This window comes from Podarcis raffonei, chromosome 3, assembly GCF_027172205.1.
Source record: "Podarcis raffonei isolate rPodRaf1 chromosome 3, rPodRaf1.pri, whole genome shotgun sequence".
In the NCBI taxonomy this organism is placed as follows: Eukaryota; Metazoa; Chordata; class Lepidosauria; order Squamata; family Lacertidae; genus Podarcis; species Podarcis raffonei.
The window spans coordinates 113,257,595-113,275,507 of record NC_070604.1 but is presented as its reverse complement, the minus strand read 5'-3'; the positions used below and the strand labels follow the sequence as shown (position 1 = coordinate 113,275,507).

The 17,913-nt window shown below is 41.5% G+C and overlaps 1 protein-coding gene across 2 annotated transcripts; it reads right to left on the bottom strand.

Moving 5' to 3' along the window:
• Positions 1 to 447: 447 nt before the first annotated feature.
• CFAP36 (cilia and flagella associated protein 36) lies at positions 448 to 17,825 on the bottom strand. Of its 2 annotated transcripts, XR_008329770.1 has the most exons (11): positions 17,441 to 17,825; positions 12,510 to 12,574; positions 10,939 to 11,040; positions 9,262 to 9,376; positions 8,191 to 8,278; positions 7,894 to 7,945; positions 6,636 to 6,744; positions 5,646 to 5,776; positions 3,005 to 3,169; positions 1,137 to 1,310; positions 448 to 570 (listed from the first exon to the last, which is right to left on the bottom strand). XR_008329770.1 is itself a non-coding variant. In XM_053383673.1 (10 exons), the coding sequence occupies exons 1-10, from the start codon at positions 17,559 to 17,561 to the stop codon at positions 1,224 to 1,226; spliced, it is 1,035 nt and encodes a 344-aa protein (XP_053239648.1). In that variant the 5' UTR covers positions 17,562 to 17,825; the 3' UTR covers positions 448 to 1,223. The 2 variants fall into 2 exon arrangements, 1 of the variants encoding a protein (XP_053239648.1); XM_053383673.1 differs by having other exon boundaries at positions 448 to 1,310.
• Positions 17,826 to 17,913: the final 88 nt, after the last annotated feature.

Genomic DNA, 17,913 nt, shown 5'->3' with positions numbered 1-17,913 from the left:
CGCTGCCCCCAAACCCGCTAACAATTTTCTTCTTAAGCTCTATATGAGGTGGGGACTGTCTCCAAGCTTTTATTAAGTAAATGAAAAAAGACCCAACACATTTGGTCTCTCATCTTCCATCCATTTTCAAAGACTGTTAAGAGCTTGAAGAACACATGCAGGCCCTGCCCCACGAGTCACTTCTATAGCAACAATCAGTGTTTTTTTTAATAGTTTAATGACATGGAAAGTTGGGAGCGTACGAATATTGGCTGACAAATACTGTGCAAGATGAAGCTCCTCCCTTTCAAGTTACACAATCTGCCTCAGGTGCTTTCTTCCCCCTTTCCACCTCCCTTCCCGCTTGTTACGGTGGGTCGCTTTTTGCCACAGGACAGCCCACATTTCAAATGCCTGGGGCCCTTCAACTGATTTTTTTCAAAGAAAAAGATTACATCTGCCAACATGTCTCAGTTAAATACTATTTTAATAAAAAGTTACATGAAATGTGGATGAGCTGTGTTTCTTACTGTGTTGGAAATTTGTAGACGGTAGCCTTCTGGTGCCGGAAACGCTGGGAGAGTGATTGTTCTGAATAAAGCACAAATAATATTGAATGGGTTCACTTAAAATATATGAAACTATATTAGCTTATTCTGTTTCTTCAGCCTGCTTCAAACATTACACAGCATATTTATATGTAGGCAAATTTACAGTGTGCCTACTTCTGCCCTGTAATTTGCAAGGTTGCCAAACTTCCGTCTCACAAGGCAATCTTGTGAGAAGGAAGGAACACCTGGAGTTCTATATAATTGATTTTAAACTTCATGTTGATTTTAAACTTGACACTTCTACATTCATCTGTATATAAAATCAAAACAAGTTTAAACACTTTAATGTCAGTCTACCAATGTACTTTTGACAAAAGAACCGACAAATATTAAACCAAGCAAAAGAGTTACAGTGTTCACATTCAGCAATACGTATTGGAATCGTAAGAATCTAAACTGCTGGATGCTTAAGACTTTGGAATGACCAAGCCTACCTTTTAAAAAAAAAAGGAAAATAAATCATTACTTTTATCTAATTTAAGTCTATTTTTAAAAAACACAAGAAAAAAGTTAATGTTTAATATAGAAAATCAAATTAATGCATACAATGTTTGTGAGCAAAGAATTCAGTTCATGGTTAAATATACTAAACAGTCATTCTTGTCCCCAACTCCTAGAAGCAGCTTCTCTGAACTATCGCTTATTAATAACTTCTTCTTTAAGTTTTGCTGCAAGGATTCTTTTCTTTAACAACCTTTGCTCCTCTTCTTCTGTCATTCCCTAAAAATAAAAATGGGAAATTTTAAACTGCAATATCCTTTGCCAAGTTACACTATGCATTTCTATATAGACATACTTCCAATTTAATGTAACTTTGTCTCGGTTAAAGTGTGCATAAGATTTTAGCCCATCAAGTATGGAAGAATAATTTTGTATAACACATTGTAGGTTCAGCAGTTTGTAAGGCAAACATGTTACGGAGAACTTTTCAGTGTGACAGTTAAGAGAGAGAAACCTGCACTCCTGACCAACGCAGAGACCTGGACATCCATGCTGGGGGCTGAGTCAAGGAGCACACCCAAACTGACCCTGTATCTTCTGAATAGCTATTCCCTGTTCTGCCTTCTGACTGACCAAGAGCATGTCTCTCTTGCCTAGATTAAGTTTCAATGTGTTCACCTTCATCCAGTCTATTACTGAGGACAGACATGGGCTTAGAACCTTGGATGTTGGTGGAAAGAAATGCCTGGGTGTCATCAGCATACTTGTTGACACATAACCCCAGAACGCCCTATAGCCTCTCCCAACGTTTTCAAGTACCGTATTTTTCGCTCTATAAGACGCACCAGACCATAAGACGCACCTAGTTTTTGGAGGAGGAAAACGAGAAAAAAAATATTCTGAACCCCAGAAGCCAGAACAGCAAGAGGGATCACTGCGCAGTGAAAGCAGCAATCAATCCCTCTTGCTGTTCTGGCTTCTGGGATAGCTGTGCAGCCTGCATTCGCTCCATAAGACTCACACACATTTCCCCTTACTTTTTAGGAGGGAAAAAGTGAGTCTTATAGAGCAAAAAATACGGTAAATGTTAAACAGCATGTGGGACAGAAGAGAACCCTGAGGGACCCCCAAGGCATCAAACAGGAGTCCCCTTCAACCACATTCTGGATTCGCCCATCCAGAAAGGAGCAAGAGTCCATGTAAAACAGTGCCTCCAAGTCCCATTCCAGCAAGGCAACTCAGACGGATGCCATAGTCAATGGTATCAAAAGCCGCTGAGAGGTCCAGCAGAACCAACAGGGACACATGCCGTATGTGGGACAGTACTGCCCTAGCTAATAGTTGTCATCAGGATTGCTGCAAGAATGTGAAGCAGCCTGAACACATGAACGTTATCTCACTTCCCACAGTTTACAATGCAGTCCAGAGCATGTCTAAGTCTCACTAAGTTTGATAGGGCTTACTCTCAAGTAACTGCATAAAGGAGTGTAGCATAGTTAATGACACTTTTATAGGCAAATTAAAAGTTCATGCTATTACATGCATGCATGTGTTGGGGTATTCACACAGGCAGGTGTGAATCAGCTCACTGACCCTAGAGTGTATACTCTAGATTTAGTGGCATATTAAAAACAAGTGGCCCAGCTCTTTTTCCCTTTTTGTGCATCAACTTTCTACTATGCAAGTATTACTGTAAGGATGTTTAGCATGTCTGTTTACCATCGTTGCTTTCTTAGCTCCCATTTCAACTCTGTTAGGAATTGTGGAAACAGGCTTGTTGCCTTAACTAGATGAGGAACTAAGCACAGACCTACTTATACTATGAATACTGAGCAGTTGTGCCAGGATGCAGCCCTGCCCTCTTCCCACCCCACTATTGAACAGTGCTATTCAAAGCATCAGTTTGGAACTGCACATAGCCCTGCATTTCTCCAATGCAGACTGGCTGGTTAGAACATTCTCTCCTCTTTTACCTCCTTAGAAGGTAACAGCTCTTCTTTCTGCTCTGTACTTTGTGGTGGTGGTGGCGGCGGCATATTAGTTTTGGACTCCTTCTTCAAAGCCATCAATGCATCTCGTTTCTGCTTTAGATAGTCTTCACGCTCCCTGAGCTCTTGTGCTCCAAGTTCTGATAGTTTCTGGTAAGTAGAATTTAAAAGGCATTTTATTGCATAGTTTCTGTAATGTATTTTTTATCCAATTAGATATTTGTGAATGAAATAATGCATGCTTTGTTTTTTAAAGAGTTAGATTAATTGTTAAAACTATATATAGTCCCAACAAAATGGAAAAACAAAAGAGATGAAGGACAAGCATGTTTGTTTACAATGTACCGTATTTTTAACTCTATAAGACACACTTTTTCCCTCCTAAAAACTAAGGGGAAATGTGTGTGCGCCTTATGGAGTGAATGCAGGCTGTGCAGCTATCCCAGAAGCCAGAACAGCAAGAGGGACTGCTGCATAGCGATCCCTCTTGCTGTTCTGGCTTCAGGGATTCAGAGTATTTTTTTTTCTTGTTTTCCTCCTCCAAAAACTAAGTACGTCTTATGGTCTGATGTGTCTTATAGGGCGGAAAATACGGTATTTATTACAAGTAGCAATTTGATGCTACCCCGCTCCAAAAAAAGGATTCCACAAGGGGCCTTGCACTTTAATTGCTGCTGTGTTTCTGTAGCCTTTAAGCAAGTAGAAAGGGAGGTCTGGAGCAAGCCACAGGCAGAAAGAGAACATCAAGCACTCTGGATTGATTTAGTCTAAGCTAGAGAAGAATTGACGCAGGTGGCGCTGTGGGTTAAACCACAGAGCCTAGGGCTTGCCGATCAGAAGGTCAGCGGTTCAAATCCCTGCGACGGGGTGAGCTCCGGTTGCTCGGTCCCTGCTCCTGCCAACCTAGCAGTTCAAAAGCACGAAGTGCAAGTAGATAAATAGGTACCGCACTGGTGGGAAGGTAAACAGCATTTCCATGCGCTACTCTGGGGTTCGCCAAAAGCAACTAAGTCATGCTGGCCACATGCTGGCCAGTAAAGCGAGATGAGCGCAGCAACCCCAGAGTGATCCACAACTGGACCTAATGGCCAGGGGTCCCTTTACCTTAGAGAAGGATTGAGGGAGCAGGTACCATTCATTTTCTAATGTGGAACATTGTTAAGAACTATGGTAGCATCACTAGTGACATGCAAGCCACAATATTTTTTGCAGTGTACACGTTCACTGGTTTTGTACATTATGCAGGGCAGACTAAGGCTTGCTACCAGGTGTACAGTCAATTGGGAGTCACAGTTGGTCCTTGCTGCCTGATAAGTGTACCTGATGAGTAAGCATGCTTGACACACTTACACTTTACATGTTTAATGTACACCTAAAAAGAAAAGGTAGTACTTTCTTTTCTAAATTCACCAAGGCATATAAAGGCTCACCTGGAAGGGATTTCATAATGAGCTTCTTTCAAATTAATACAAGAGGGAAAATGTATATACCAAATCGTCCCTAATTGTCTGCATACAGATACATTGGCAGACCTAACTTTAGTCAGAATATACTACTGAAGATACTATGTGTGAAAGGAGCAGGGAGACTGCAGGATATATTACATTTTCAAGACCTTCTGCAAAGATGCCATAAACACAGGAATGCATGATTGCTGGACTCAGATTTCCAGAAGTGACATTCTCTTTTAAAAGATATAAAACTGACATATGAACAACAGATGCCTTCTTAATTCAACTCAGCTGAACTGTTTAACTAGGTCTGCCCTATCCAACCACGTGACCAACAACAAACCACATCATCAACACTCTTCTTACTCTCTTAAAAAGAGAATGAACAATGGAATTTAAATTCAATCTCTGAGCACATTTATTCTAAATCTAATTACAACTACATATATTTTTCCTACAAACTGTAAGGTCAGTTTGCAGCATGTGCCGTTTTAAAAGCGTTGGGGCAGACAGTGTCTCATTAACATTTATGCTGACACATACCTTGTTGTGTATGGAGTTATGTTTCATAATAAATCAAATTTCCTTAGAATGCCTGAATACGGCTGAAGTGTGCTGAAAGTCAAATATCTATATCTAAAAAACTAAAATCCTCCTCCTCCATAAAAGTCTATTCACCCATCCCACTCATTCCTTGTCATTGTGCTATTCATTTTTGCTTTCTACGCAGAGTTCCTTTTCCTTCTCATATTCTACTGACTTCCTGGCATCTGGCTTCTCCCATTAGCACATTTAAACACCTGACAAAACTCAACATTTCATTCTGACATTCTAACTGATTTTGCATATCGATTCCACTCTCCTTACCTTCTATCTTCCTAAGATTGTAACTCTGAAGATAGATATTTGCTTGTTTTCATTTTATATACGGCACCTAGTTCTTGAGCTGTTCAATAAATGATATTCCAATGGTTCAAGCCAGCATTCCTCAACAGGGTGCCCCCCAGATGATTTGCACTACAACTCCCATCATGCCTGAACACCAAGCTGGGGAACCCTGGATCACACTTTCTAAATATTTATACACAACTATGTCATACAAAAAGTAATCCAAAATGACATACTAGCTACTAAATAATATTAGTTATCTTAAATGAAGTGAGCATTCAGCTTACACGTCCTTCAGTCCCCACTTGCTTTGCTACACATTCAGAGCCATTCCCTATGGTTTTCTTCCGACTCTCTTCCTTCAGTTTGGCAGAGGGCAGTTCCCGGGTAGGTAAGTGTTTGTGTTTTGCCTCTCGACCTAAATTTACATTGAAAGGAACTAATCCATCATACGTTCATCATACTAATACAAATCAAAGGTAAGGGATCTTTGTACCTTGATGGATTTTAACCAAAGAGCAAGAATTTTAAAAACAATTCTTCATTTCCTAAAGGCTTCCCAAATACTAATATTTTATGGATTGTATTCCAACTAAGTCCACTACATTAAATGAGGCTACTCTAACTTAACCATTTCCATTAACTTCACTAGGTCTTCTGGGCAGAAAGAACATACAAAATAAACACTGTGAAGTGCTTTACCCATCAAAAACAAAATACCAGGTTTTATTCAGTGTTCACGGTGTCTTTCATCTCCTTCAGTTCTGAATGTTTGAGGTCTGTTCTCTAGTTTGTTACATGAAGTGGGACTGAGCCTTAACAGGAAAGCAGGAGCAAGGTCTTCTGTTGAGATTTAGACATTTCCTGTCTGAGCTGCAGGGAGAGCTGCATGGCCTGCTTGAAGACTCTTGACATCCATGAAGCAATACCATTTACAGTAAGAATATCTGTTTCTTCTCCCCATCCCAATTTCCTCTGGAGCATGTCAGGTGCTATTGCTCTTGGGATGAACTGACAGCTGGGTTTTGCTCATGCTTAGAGTCTGAACAATTGCTATACCAGGTTTCCAAAGAGCCTCTGCTTTTCATTTTTCAAATATACAACACAAAGTTCAACTGAAGCATCAAAATTCTTCCCTCCCAGAATTCCCATTTAAATGTCAATTCCCATTTATTTATATTTTATGACCACCCAATCCAAAGTCCTGAGTGGTTCACACCAAGTTATGCTGTATATTTTTTCATCTCTGTATTTTAGATACTTGCAGATGATCATACCTGATGAATGTTTTGTTGTATGGTCAGCAGGCTCTTTAGTTCCTGCACTTTCACTCAGATGTCCTGGAGATTTGTGTGCACCATCAGATGATCTCTGTTTCTCATGTGACTATATATTTAAGGGGGGGGAAGAGATAATAGAACAGTATCAAGTAATGCACTCAAGACACTAAAAAGAGGTACAGCAAAAGCCACATATAGCTTTTCACAGTCTCAGAGCTACTAAAACATGCTTTTTGACAAATGCTATTTATTTAACAAAATTATGCTCTCACAAATTAATTAGGCAAGTGAGCTTGATCTCAATTAAAACATGGGAAGTTGTGTGTGTTCTGCTATGGCTATACTTTAACCCAACTTTAAAATCATCCTTATGATCTTCTCCACTCATGTATGGGAAATTTAAGCTCCCCGCTTCAGTCTCCCCAATCACACATATCCAAAAGACCTGTCAGAGAGTGAGGGGTCCTCTAGAAGCCACCACATAAGGCACTATTGCTGCTGTTAAGACAAAATAACTGCCACTTCCTCTGTGCTTAAGAACTGATTTCTGGGAGGGAGCGCGCATATTCATGCATAGGTATTGCTGGCATATAAGCACCAGGAACATGCTAAAAAATATGAATGGAGAAAACAGTCACACTCTATCAGTTGCTGTTGCAACCTCTAAAGCACATTCAAAGTGAGGCACATACAAGACAGGCATTAATTCTATTCCAGATGAACACCCTTGAATGAGACACTAACTTTCTCAACCAATAGGACAAGGCTGTTCTCATGGCTCTTAATAGACATCCTGACAAATTGATCTCAGAATGCTGCCTGTCTTCCATATGGAATCTCCCCCCTCCCCCAAATGTTGTCTACCTTCGTCATCAGGGCCTGTAGATGATTAGCTATATTTTTTTCCACTGGAGCACCATCTATCACCTACTTTGTGATTCATTAAAAATAGTCTTTACTTCAGAATATTTTCTCACACCATCATCAGTCAGCTTCCTGAACGATTTGCTCAATAGCGTGATAAAGGGACACTCATCATATCCATGTCATCAAGTTCACAAAAGAAAAAAGGGAAAGGAAACGAGAGTTGCAAAGAAAGCATATGTAGCAGGGATATGCTGGTAATTTTATTAAGCCACCAAAGCCTGATGAGAAGCACGTGTATTTGATGGAAGGCTGGATTTATAGAGCTATAATTAAATAATAACATCACTACATTCACAGAGTAGACTAATTCAATTGAACTTCAGGATACCTCATTAGTTCTTTTCCTTTCTTGCTCCAGATCATATTCTTCCTTTGACTTTCTGCAAAACAGAATGCGAGGGAACATGCAATTCAACAGTTCAGTTATTTATTTGCTCACTCACAAAGCAAAACAACGAGCAGCCTCTCCTGACAGTCAAAATGTGCCCCATTTTGGGGATCCCTCCTTTCCCCCTCAACCACTTGTGCCCCAGCCCATGAAATTCAGGAGGTTCTCCCAACTCTCAGACTAGGCATTTGGGGGGCACAATTTGTTAGAGAAACAAAACAAAAAGGGTCTTTTTACCTGAGAACCTCCCTTAATATTTTCATTTCCTCTTCTTCAATTTCAGTATATGCATCAGACCCATCTGTCAAACAATCAGGTAGCACACCTGTTTAAAAAAAAACAAAGAAAGAGGAGTCAAGGAGGATGACATTCAGTTTTCCACAGATGAAGTACAAGCTGTTATCCGATTGTCAAAATGTGCACAGAAACATGAACTTTTAGAAGTGATTATTTTTAGGTGATTTCCACCGGAATTATCTCCATATGTGTAAAATAAAAAAGACATTTGTTACAGAAATCTTGGAAGATTATTAAAGAAAGAGATTGGAAACTCAAGCATCTGTAGCAACATCTTGAACTCTGTTTGAATCCCACAAAACAAATTTAACAGACAATTTTACGGTTGGCTTAAAAGAAATATGAAACAGATCACAGAAAAATGGCATTTTAATTAATAGATATTGTGTCATACAAATTCAGTCAAGTAAGAGAACTATCCATCATTTAAGTCCTTCCCTGCCCCTCTTTTCCAAATGACTGAAAGCCCAGCTCCTTCAAGAATGGAGGAGAAAGGGAATTATGTACAGTAGATGCTTTTCAACAATCCCAAGCTGTCCTGTGGGATAACCAAGGTACAAATAACTTGGAAAATGCAGAGTATGTAATTCAGCTCCCCTCTCATTTTGGGCTGCTCATTTGAGCATTGACTGCAACAACAGGAAGGAGGAAAACAAGAAAAACCCAGAAAGAGCTCACCTTAGTCCCTTCACTGGGCCGTAAATGACAGATCCTTCTAGCCTATCTTCTTCCTCTGATTATCTTCCTGCCTTCATACTTTCCCTTCTCTGCTTCTCTTTGCCTTTTCAAAATATTTGTTCTTTCTGCCCTCTTAGCCCTTCAGTATTTTGCCCCTTTAATGCCATTCTTTCAACTCCCTTGCTGTTGTGTCTCATGCCCCTTTCGACCACTTACGCATGCCTCACTGAGCCCACTGAAGCCCCCTGCCTCAGAAAAACTTGAAGCCACCCCTGGTCTCAGCAAATGAAGAGATGAAATGGGAAGACAAGTTTCTCATTAGCTGCTACTCACCATTTCTTTCCTGAATTATTCTTATGGCTTGCAGTTGCATTTCAATATTTTTCTGGACCATCATCTCTTTAAACAACCTGAAATCTTCAGCTGCCAATACTGGCTGCAAGATGGCCTGTGTGATGAAAGATGTTTTATAATAATTTAATAATAATAATAATTTATTATTTATATCCCGCTGATTTGTTTAAATCTTACAGTGCAAACAAATTTGCAGTCTGATCATTTTTTTAAAAAAGGCTCAAGTCCCACATTACTGCACTAGTTTAAATTTAGGGAGGAAAGTACTGAAAAAGTTATTGTACCACCACCTACAAGGCTTTATAGCTTTCCTCCTATACCACCTTACAAAGGAGTAAACCCCACAGAATCAATGAAAGTTACTTCTGATAAGATATTAAGACAGGACTGCATTGTCCTTTACCCTAGTATTCCTACAAATCAAGACTACAGTCATAGCTCATGTTGCGTCCGCTTCAGGTTGCGCTTTTTCGGGTTGCGGACTGCCAAAACCCAGGAGTACCAGAATTGGTTACTTCCGGGTTTCAGCAGTCGCACATATGCAGAAGCGCTAAATCGCACTTTGTGCATGCGCAGAAGCGCAGGTGCGGGTTGCAAACGTGCATCCCACACAGATCACGTTCGCAACCCGAGCGTCCACTGTATATATAATATTGGAATACGGGAAATCATCTAGTCTCTCTCTGAGAGCCAGTGTGGTGTAGTGGTTAAGAGCGGTAGTCTCGTAATCTGGGGAACCGGGTTCGCTTCCCCGCTCCTCCACATGCAGCTGCTGGGTGACCTTGGGCTAGTCACACTTCTTTGAAGTCTCTCAGCCCCACTCACCTCACAGAGTGTTGTGGGGGAGGAAGGGAAAGGAGAATGTTAGCCGCTTTGAGACTCCTTAAAGGGAGTGATAAAGCGGGATATCAAATCCAAACTCTTCTTCTTCTTCTTCATGGGAAGGTATGCAAATACCTGTTTCTAGGAGGTTACAATAATGAACATTTATATCAGAACTAGGGAATCTCTGGCCCTCCAGGCCTCTCTATTCAGCCTCCCTCCAGCTGGCAGTCTGAGGCACAGCCATAGCTTGCTCTACTTACTGCATGTGCTCATATGTGCCTGCAGAAACACTTAGTTTTTGCAACTGTCCTAGATAGTAAGAAGTATTTTTAATTAGTGTATTGTTTAATTGTGCTGCATGTTCATATCAATATAATGTGCAACACTGAGTGCGCATCCTGAGTAAGCAGGTAGTGCAGCTACAAAACCAGAAACTGGCAATAACACGCCAGCACCCCTTGCACCTGATCCTATGTGCTTTTTCACCACCGCCATGGAACCAAACCACAGGTAACTTGCTAAGACACTTTCATCATTAGTATTCCACTAGTTCACTTTTTTCTCAGCTTCTGGGTGAAAGTTGAGTGACAAGGGCTGCAGTCTTAAACATATTGTTAAACATGAGCTCCGTTACCTTCAATGCTCATTCTTTTTAGCTCGTTGACTTTTAATTTGTGAGGTTTTATATATACAAAGCATGCATTCTGTTAAACTGAAACATCACTATGTGTGTTTGACACAGGAGGGTTGTTGTTTTTTAATACAAATGAAAATATATACAAAGGGAACACAATCACCTATCTTTTTTAACTTTGCTAAAAGAAAATTTACCTGTGAGGTACGAGTCTTGGCAAGAGGAGACATACAAGCTTCCTGGAATTTGTCTTCATTGATTCCAACTTCTTTAAGGTAACTGTCTAACAGCTTTTCAACCTGCAAAAAATGGATGGCGGAAAAGATTATTCCACAATTCTCTATAGCCTTGAACCTTACCCCATTCCTTTAAACTGGGATATAAATATTTATTTATTTGTTTGTTTATTTATAATAAATAATGCAAGTCATTGTACATAAGTTAGTTTACTTTGTTTGCTGCTGCCAAGTTTCCCTATTTCTCTTAATTTATATAGCAGCATATATGTGCATGATGTTATACAAAATACAGGAGTACATCCCTGGAATTTGAGATTTGCAATCAAAAAAGGGAAAACAACAGTGGAAGAGGAGAGAAAGGAAAGTGGAAGGAATTAGGGAAATAATATGTGATGATTTCAGTTGCACTTGCTTAGGCTTAGCTACAATACAGAATAGGAACTATGGGGGTTGTGCCCAAAGATTTAATGAAAAGGTGGGTTTTGAGGAGGAATCTGAATGAAGAGATATGGAAATGCAGAGGGGGCAGTTCAGGCCTAGGGATCAATAATGCAGAAATAATGGAGGCCTTTGGAGAATACCCAGACAGTAAGGGGGTGGTGGTGCTGTATAAGCAATCATAGACAGTAATGCATTGGGATGTAAGTGGAGAGAAGGGGGACTAGGCCAAAAAATTGCTCAGGTGGATAGTTATCACTGTGCATTACTAAGACACAGATGAGGACTTAATATCACAAACAGGCTGTTCATATCATGGTTTATGTCTGCGTAATTCGCTTACTAGTTTTCCCACATTCCATTTCTTCAGTTACAGACATTAGTTGCTCTCAGCCATTTGCCACCCACTAGTGAGCCTGGCAGAATGTTCTCTTGTGCTGTCTTTTTCTTGTTGCTCCCCCCCTGTCACTCCTCTCCAACCCTCCACTACTTTTTCCCAGTTTAGGTACATATGCAAGTACAACTGCTGCTAATATTCTTGCTGTGATGGGAACACAACAAATATAAATAATTCAAAGTGATCTGAAACAGCAGGACTTGGATGTGCCAGGTTATGCTATAATTCAAGACAAAGTACAACAGGAGCTCACTCCTAACATCTTATTTTCAGACTCAATCACAGGAGCAATGAGCCATAGTTTTATTCTTTGGAAAGAAAAGAATGGCTATAGAAATGATTGACTGAATGGGATGAAAGCAGGAAAAAAGATGCAGGCAGTTGCTTTTGATTGCAGTCATACAACCACAGCAATATCAAGTTCTGGCTATAAAGGCTCAGCACAAAATAAAAGGATACAGTTTCTTCAATCTAGAGCATCTGCAACAAACTAGGACAATGATAACTAAGCACAATGCAAAGACTCAAAGTTGGCAGAACAATAGCTCTTTTACATTAAACCATTAGTCAGCTAATTTTCAAAAAAAAGTAATACTCATAGGAATATATAAGTTGACAGAAGTGGTGCAGAAACCATTCCTGTTTCAATAGCACATTTTTCTTAAAAAATGAAAATTAAACAACCACTACTCACCAGAGCTTTATATTCCTGATGAATCTCAGTGTAAGACAGCTTGCTTTCTTCTTCTTCATCAAAAACTAAGGAGACAAGTTTTACTTTTTTAAAAATGTGAATTCTCAAAAAAAAAGTTTCCAAAATAATCTGCAACTAGAAACCTTTTCAAATGACATTCCTAGTACAGTGGTACCTCAGTTTACATACGCTTCAGGTTACAGACTCCGCTAACCCAGAAATAGTGCTTCAGGTTAAGAACTTTGCTTCAGGATGAGAACAGAAATCATGCTCTGGCGGCCCGGAACAAATTAAGTACTTAACTGAGGTACCACTGTATAGTGAAATTTATCTAAATAAAAAGGTAAGACCATCCATAACATTAGATGGCCAATCCAGCAGGTAATTGTGTCTCACTTCCAGATTTATTACATCCTCCATGATACACCCACCCCTCTGCTTTCTTCTCTTCTACTGGCATATAACACCTCTGCCCACTCAGCCCCTCAAGCTACTTTTTTTGCCTTATTCTTACTTATACCTACTAGTGGTATGTATTAACCACAAGATTCCCTTTGGGCCCAAGTTCAGCATTTCTAAACACATTCCAATTCAGTCCAAGGTGCTTCATGGGCTGCCAATTCAACTCAGGGTCCACCTAAGCCTTGCACCTCCCCCACCTTTCCATTTGCTATTGGGAATTGTTTTTATGGCCATAACTCCCCACCCCCCACCCCTTTAACAGACCTGGATGGAACTTGCAGGCATTCACACCCCCTCCACAGTGAGGAAAGCCTGCCAAAACCAAATGGTTTTGTGCTGCACACCTTTGAAAGTTTGATATCTGTAACTTCTTTCTATTGCTGTGGAACTGGGCAAGGTTGCTCAATTCTGAGGGCACAAATCAGATTTCACATGAATAGCTGCAGTGGTTTCCCTGCAAGGGCAACCAGCACAATTTTAGTGTAAGTAACAAGAGGAAATGTGTAATCTCCCCTGGTGTTTTGTGTCCAGATGTTCTGCAAACTGAGAGTAAGAAACAGACCAAATTGTGGACAGACAGGTCCAATGGCCTTTGCGCTAGGTTTCTTTAAAATTGATTTTCAAGTGGGAAGAACTAGAAGAGATTTGATTTCCAAGTACAATTATTCCTTACAAGCTTGACCTGTCAGTCAAAGCAGAGCTTTCCTTCTTCCCACTCTGATGTTTGATCTCCCTCTTCCAACCTACCCTGGCATTACGGCAAGCCTAGAGACATTACTGTCGCTTTTAGCAAATGCTTGTCTACAACATTTTTTGAATGTCTGGATTGCTTATGCATCACACAATGTTTCAGGGCACCCCACTTCAAATGATGCTACCTTGTACACATCCTACTTTGCTTCTGACGAGCCAAAAATCCCTCCACAGTAACAACTTTGCCTTGGGATTCAGCTGAATCTGGACACCCCTACTCCTAACCCCTATACTTCCAGCAAATTATATCTATTCTAAGCATCCTCAGCAATGAAATCCATAAGTCTACCCTTCTTTTCAGCAATCCAGGTAGGATCTTGATGCACAATTTGGAAAATCCCAAATCATAAGTTTCACTCAAAATGTACACAAAGAAACTAGAACGCTGTTTCAAGCAGCGGCCCTAGGCAACAATATACTTCAGTTTAACAACACTTGATGTAAGATAGCCGTCTGTATGGACAATAGAGTAATACAGTAACAATATAATAATCTACAAAAAATCCAGAAGTGCTCTGATGAAAATTCAGCTAACTTCTATGACACTCAGAATAAGCAAATCATTCCAAAAACAAAGTGGTTGTTAACGGAGGCCTAACAAAGATTCAGTTTCATCTTGCCTGCAGGAAAGACATACAGTCGTACCTTGGAAGTCGAACGGAATCTGTTCCAGAAGTCCGTTCGACTTCCAAAACGTTCAAAAACAAAATCGTGGCATCTGATTGGCTGCAGGAAATTCCTGCAGCCAATCAGAAGCCATGGAAGCCTTACTGAACATTTGGGTTCCAAAAGAACATTCGCAAACCGGGAGCCAAAACATCTGAGTTCCAGGGCGTTTGGGATCCAAGGTACGGCTGTACTTCAAATGGAATAACTGAGAAGTATTTTGAGGCAGTTCAAAATGTTTCCAGCTAACAAAAAAAAACCCAAAAGAAGTACAGGGGTGCCCCGCAAGACGAATGCCTCGCAAGACAAAAAACTCGCTAGACGAAAGGGTTTTCCGTTTTTTGAGTTGTTCCGCAAGACGAATTTCCCTATGGGCTTGCTTCGCAAGACGAAACGTCTTGCAAGTTCTTGCGAGTTTGTTTCCTTTTTCTTAAAGCCGCTAAGCCGTTAATAGCCGCTAAGCCGTTAATAGCCGCTAAGCCGCTAATAGCCGTGCTTCGCAAGACGAAAAAACCGCAAGACGAAGAGACTCGCGGAACGGATTAATTTCGTCTTGCGAGGCACCACTGTGAATGCTTCCTTCTGTTCCCCATTGATCTTCAGTGAGCCATCTGCTAAACAGTTGTGAGGTTATAGAGCTCCCCTTTCCCCCCTAATAATCCAACAAAAATAAGATGACTAACTAGATTTCGGAAGGGTGTCCACTAACTGCATGCTATATATTTGGAATCAGCTGATCCCTATTGAACTTAGACAAGGCTGAAAACTTACTTTTAAGAGGGCTTTCTCTGAAGTTTGATGTAGCTATTTTACACTGTATACACTATTTGTATATTTTAATGTGTTTAAGAACTGCTTTTAAATTGCTATGTACGGTATATATTTAGTGCTAATATATTAAGTTTTCTGGCATACACAACTTCAGAAACATTTATTGGGAAGCAATTTAAATATTTTAAAATAACTAAATTATCTATCAAATTGCATCTCATTGTATGTAGGTGAGTGACCCCAATACAGGCTCAAGCTTAAACAATGTAGCTGCAGAATTTTTTTTAATGGGGAAACCTTTCTGAAATTAAGAGCCAACAACTCACATTTTAACAAGGATGAACAATCTTAAAAAATCTTTATTTTACAAAATAAATCAGCCCAATCCTGCTGTAGCCACGCATGCTTAAAAATGCCATGAACAGCTTCAGAACATGAATGAAAATGCAAGAAATGGCAAACATACATGCACATTCCAAACTCGTGTTCATTTAATACCCATACTCCTTGATCCAGCAAAGCAATAAACACATGGACAACCTGTTTACATACGCAGATGTCTTAAACTGGATTTGTCCAAGTGTGTTTAAATTTGCTCTTCAAACAAAATACCTCAGGAAACTTTTAAAGGGCTGCATAAACACTTCTTCCTCCAGATTTGTAAATAAAAATAATAAAATCCTGGATTCCAAACATTCCCTTTCTTGCCCACTTCACAAAATTCATATCCTCTAGTCTAGTTAGTATCTGCCTCCAGCTTTTCTAGGAATTTTCCAACCAGAATAGAGTCAACAACAGTAAGCTATCTCCTACCAAAAGAATTAAGTCATAAAAAGTATCTGCCTCAGCAAAATGCAATAGTGACTCAGTGCAAAAGCTATTAAAAACTGTAAGTACATGGACAGAGAAGCTCAAAATGAAAAGGTTCTGGGAGATTTGACAGCTCTGTAATTCTGATGTCATATAACCACCTTCATAGCAACTTCACTGAATTCTGTGTGATTCTCTACTTAAGGGATTTTAGGACCTCCTTGGAAACACCAGAAATCTACAAAATACAGTGGTACCTCGCAAGACGAAATTAATTCGTTTTGCGAGTTTTTTGTCTTGCGAAGCACGGTTTCCCATAGGAATGCATTGAAAATCAATCAATGCGTTCCTATGGAAACCGCCTTCAGACCAGGTTCGGGGACAGTCTGTCCTCCGACCTCTTCTGAAGGCTGGGGGGACGGACAAGGGCTTTTCTTCCCACCGCCAGCCTTCAGAAGGCAGCTTCCCTGCTATCCTGGACCGCTTTTAAAATGCTGGCGGTGGGGAGCAAAGCCTTTCGGCCCCCGCCGGCCTTCCTGGATCTCTTCTGAAGGCCGGAGGGGGGCGAAAGGCTTTGCTCCCCACCGCCAGCATTTAAAAGAGGTCCCCGGAGATTTCCCTATGGGCTTTCTTCTTGCGAAGCAAGCCCATAGGGAAATTCGTCTGGCGAAGCACCTCGAAAAACGGAAAACTCTTTCTTCTTGCGAGTTTTCCGTCTTGCGAGGCATTCGTCTTGCGGGGCACCACTGTAACCAATATGTGCACAACCCAGTCCAAAATAAAGGCGCTTCCCCCCCTTTTTTACACCCCAACAGAAACATTACTTGGGGTTTTTTGTTCCAACGGGTTTGACACATGCACTTAATTATGCTTTTGGAGGGGGTACAACCGCAAGCGTGCTACGACGATGGGAATTGTATTTTTACGTCTCAGCATATAGCCAATGGCCATCCCAATGAAGTATGAGCACGAATCACACAACTACAAAGCGAAAGACTGTTACCTGCATCAGGCCAGAAGAAAAAAATCTACAATGTCCAGAATATTTTTTTTAAAAAAAACATCCCTTCTGGTTAGCATCCCTAAGAGGGTTTGGCACTTGCACTATCCGGAGAGGATTTCACTTTTACGCGCTTTGAAAGGATTTCGTTTCTAAGCGCCCTTGAGAACTGAATCAGCCCCAATTAAATAATAATAAGGACGATCATTCCCGCAGCCTCCCCTGGTCCCCAAGTGCCACTGGGCCTCTTTACATACATTTCCGAGGGGAAGGGGGGGGACACAAAAACAGATTTTTAAAACCGGGGAGGGCGAAGACTGCAGGGGGATTCCCCTCAGGGGAGTGGGGAAGAAAGGTTGTGAGGGAAGGATACGCTTATTCTTATTTCCTTATATCCCGCCTTTCCTAATGGGAGGTGGTTCTCTACCCGCCCGCCCTCAGAGCCGCCCGCCCCCCGTCCGCTTCTCACCCTCGCACTTGTGCTCCACGAACTCCAGGATGGGGATAGACCAGGCGGGGCTGCGGAGGAAGCCGGCGATGCTGTCTACCACCCACTCCACCTCCGCCTCCGCCTCCCCCTCGGCCGCCATCTCATCTCCCCTCCCCGCTCTCCCTCACAGGCTCCCTCACGAAACGCGGGTTCGCGCCCGCGCGCGCGCGGCCTTCGAGGGGCGGGCGGGAAAAGAAGGCGAAGGGGAAAAGGCGGGCGGGAGGGAGAAAGAAAGAACCGCAAGGGCCTCACGCAAGGCGGCGGTTGGGCGGGGGGGGGGGGGTTCGGTTCCCGTCACTATGGCAACCGCCGTCACGGAACGGGCAGCGGGGAGGAGGAGGGAAAGGAAGCACGAGCGCACGTATTGTTACGCACGCGCGTGCGCGCGCGGCTGTGGCGACGCTACCCCGCCCTCCTAAGGAGCGATCCAGTCACGCGCTCTCGCGCTCGCT

Coding starts and splice junctions, on each gene's coding strand:
- CFAP36 (XM_053383673.1), bottom strand. CDS start 17,561: ATGGCGGCCGAGGGGGAGGCGGAGGCGGAGGTGGAGTGGGTGGTAGAC. Junction 11,041..12,509: donor ATCAGGAATATAAAGCTCTG/GTGAGTAGTGGT, acceptor CATTTTTTGCAG/GTTGAAAAGCTGTTAGACAG. Junction 3,170..5,645: donor AAGTGGGGACTGAAGGACGT/GTAAGCTGAATG, acceptor TCTACTTACCAG/AAACTATCAGAACTTGGAGC.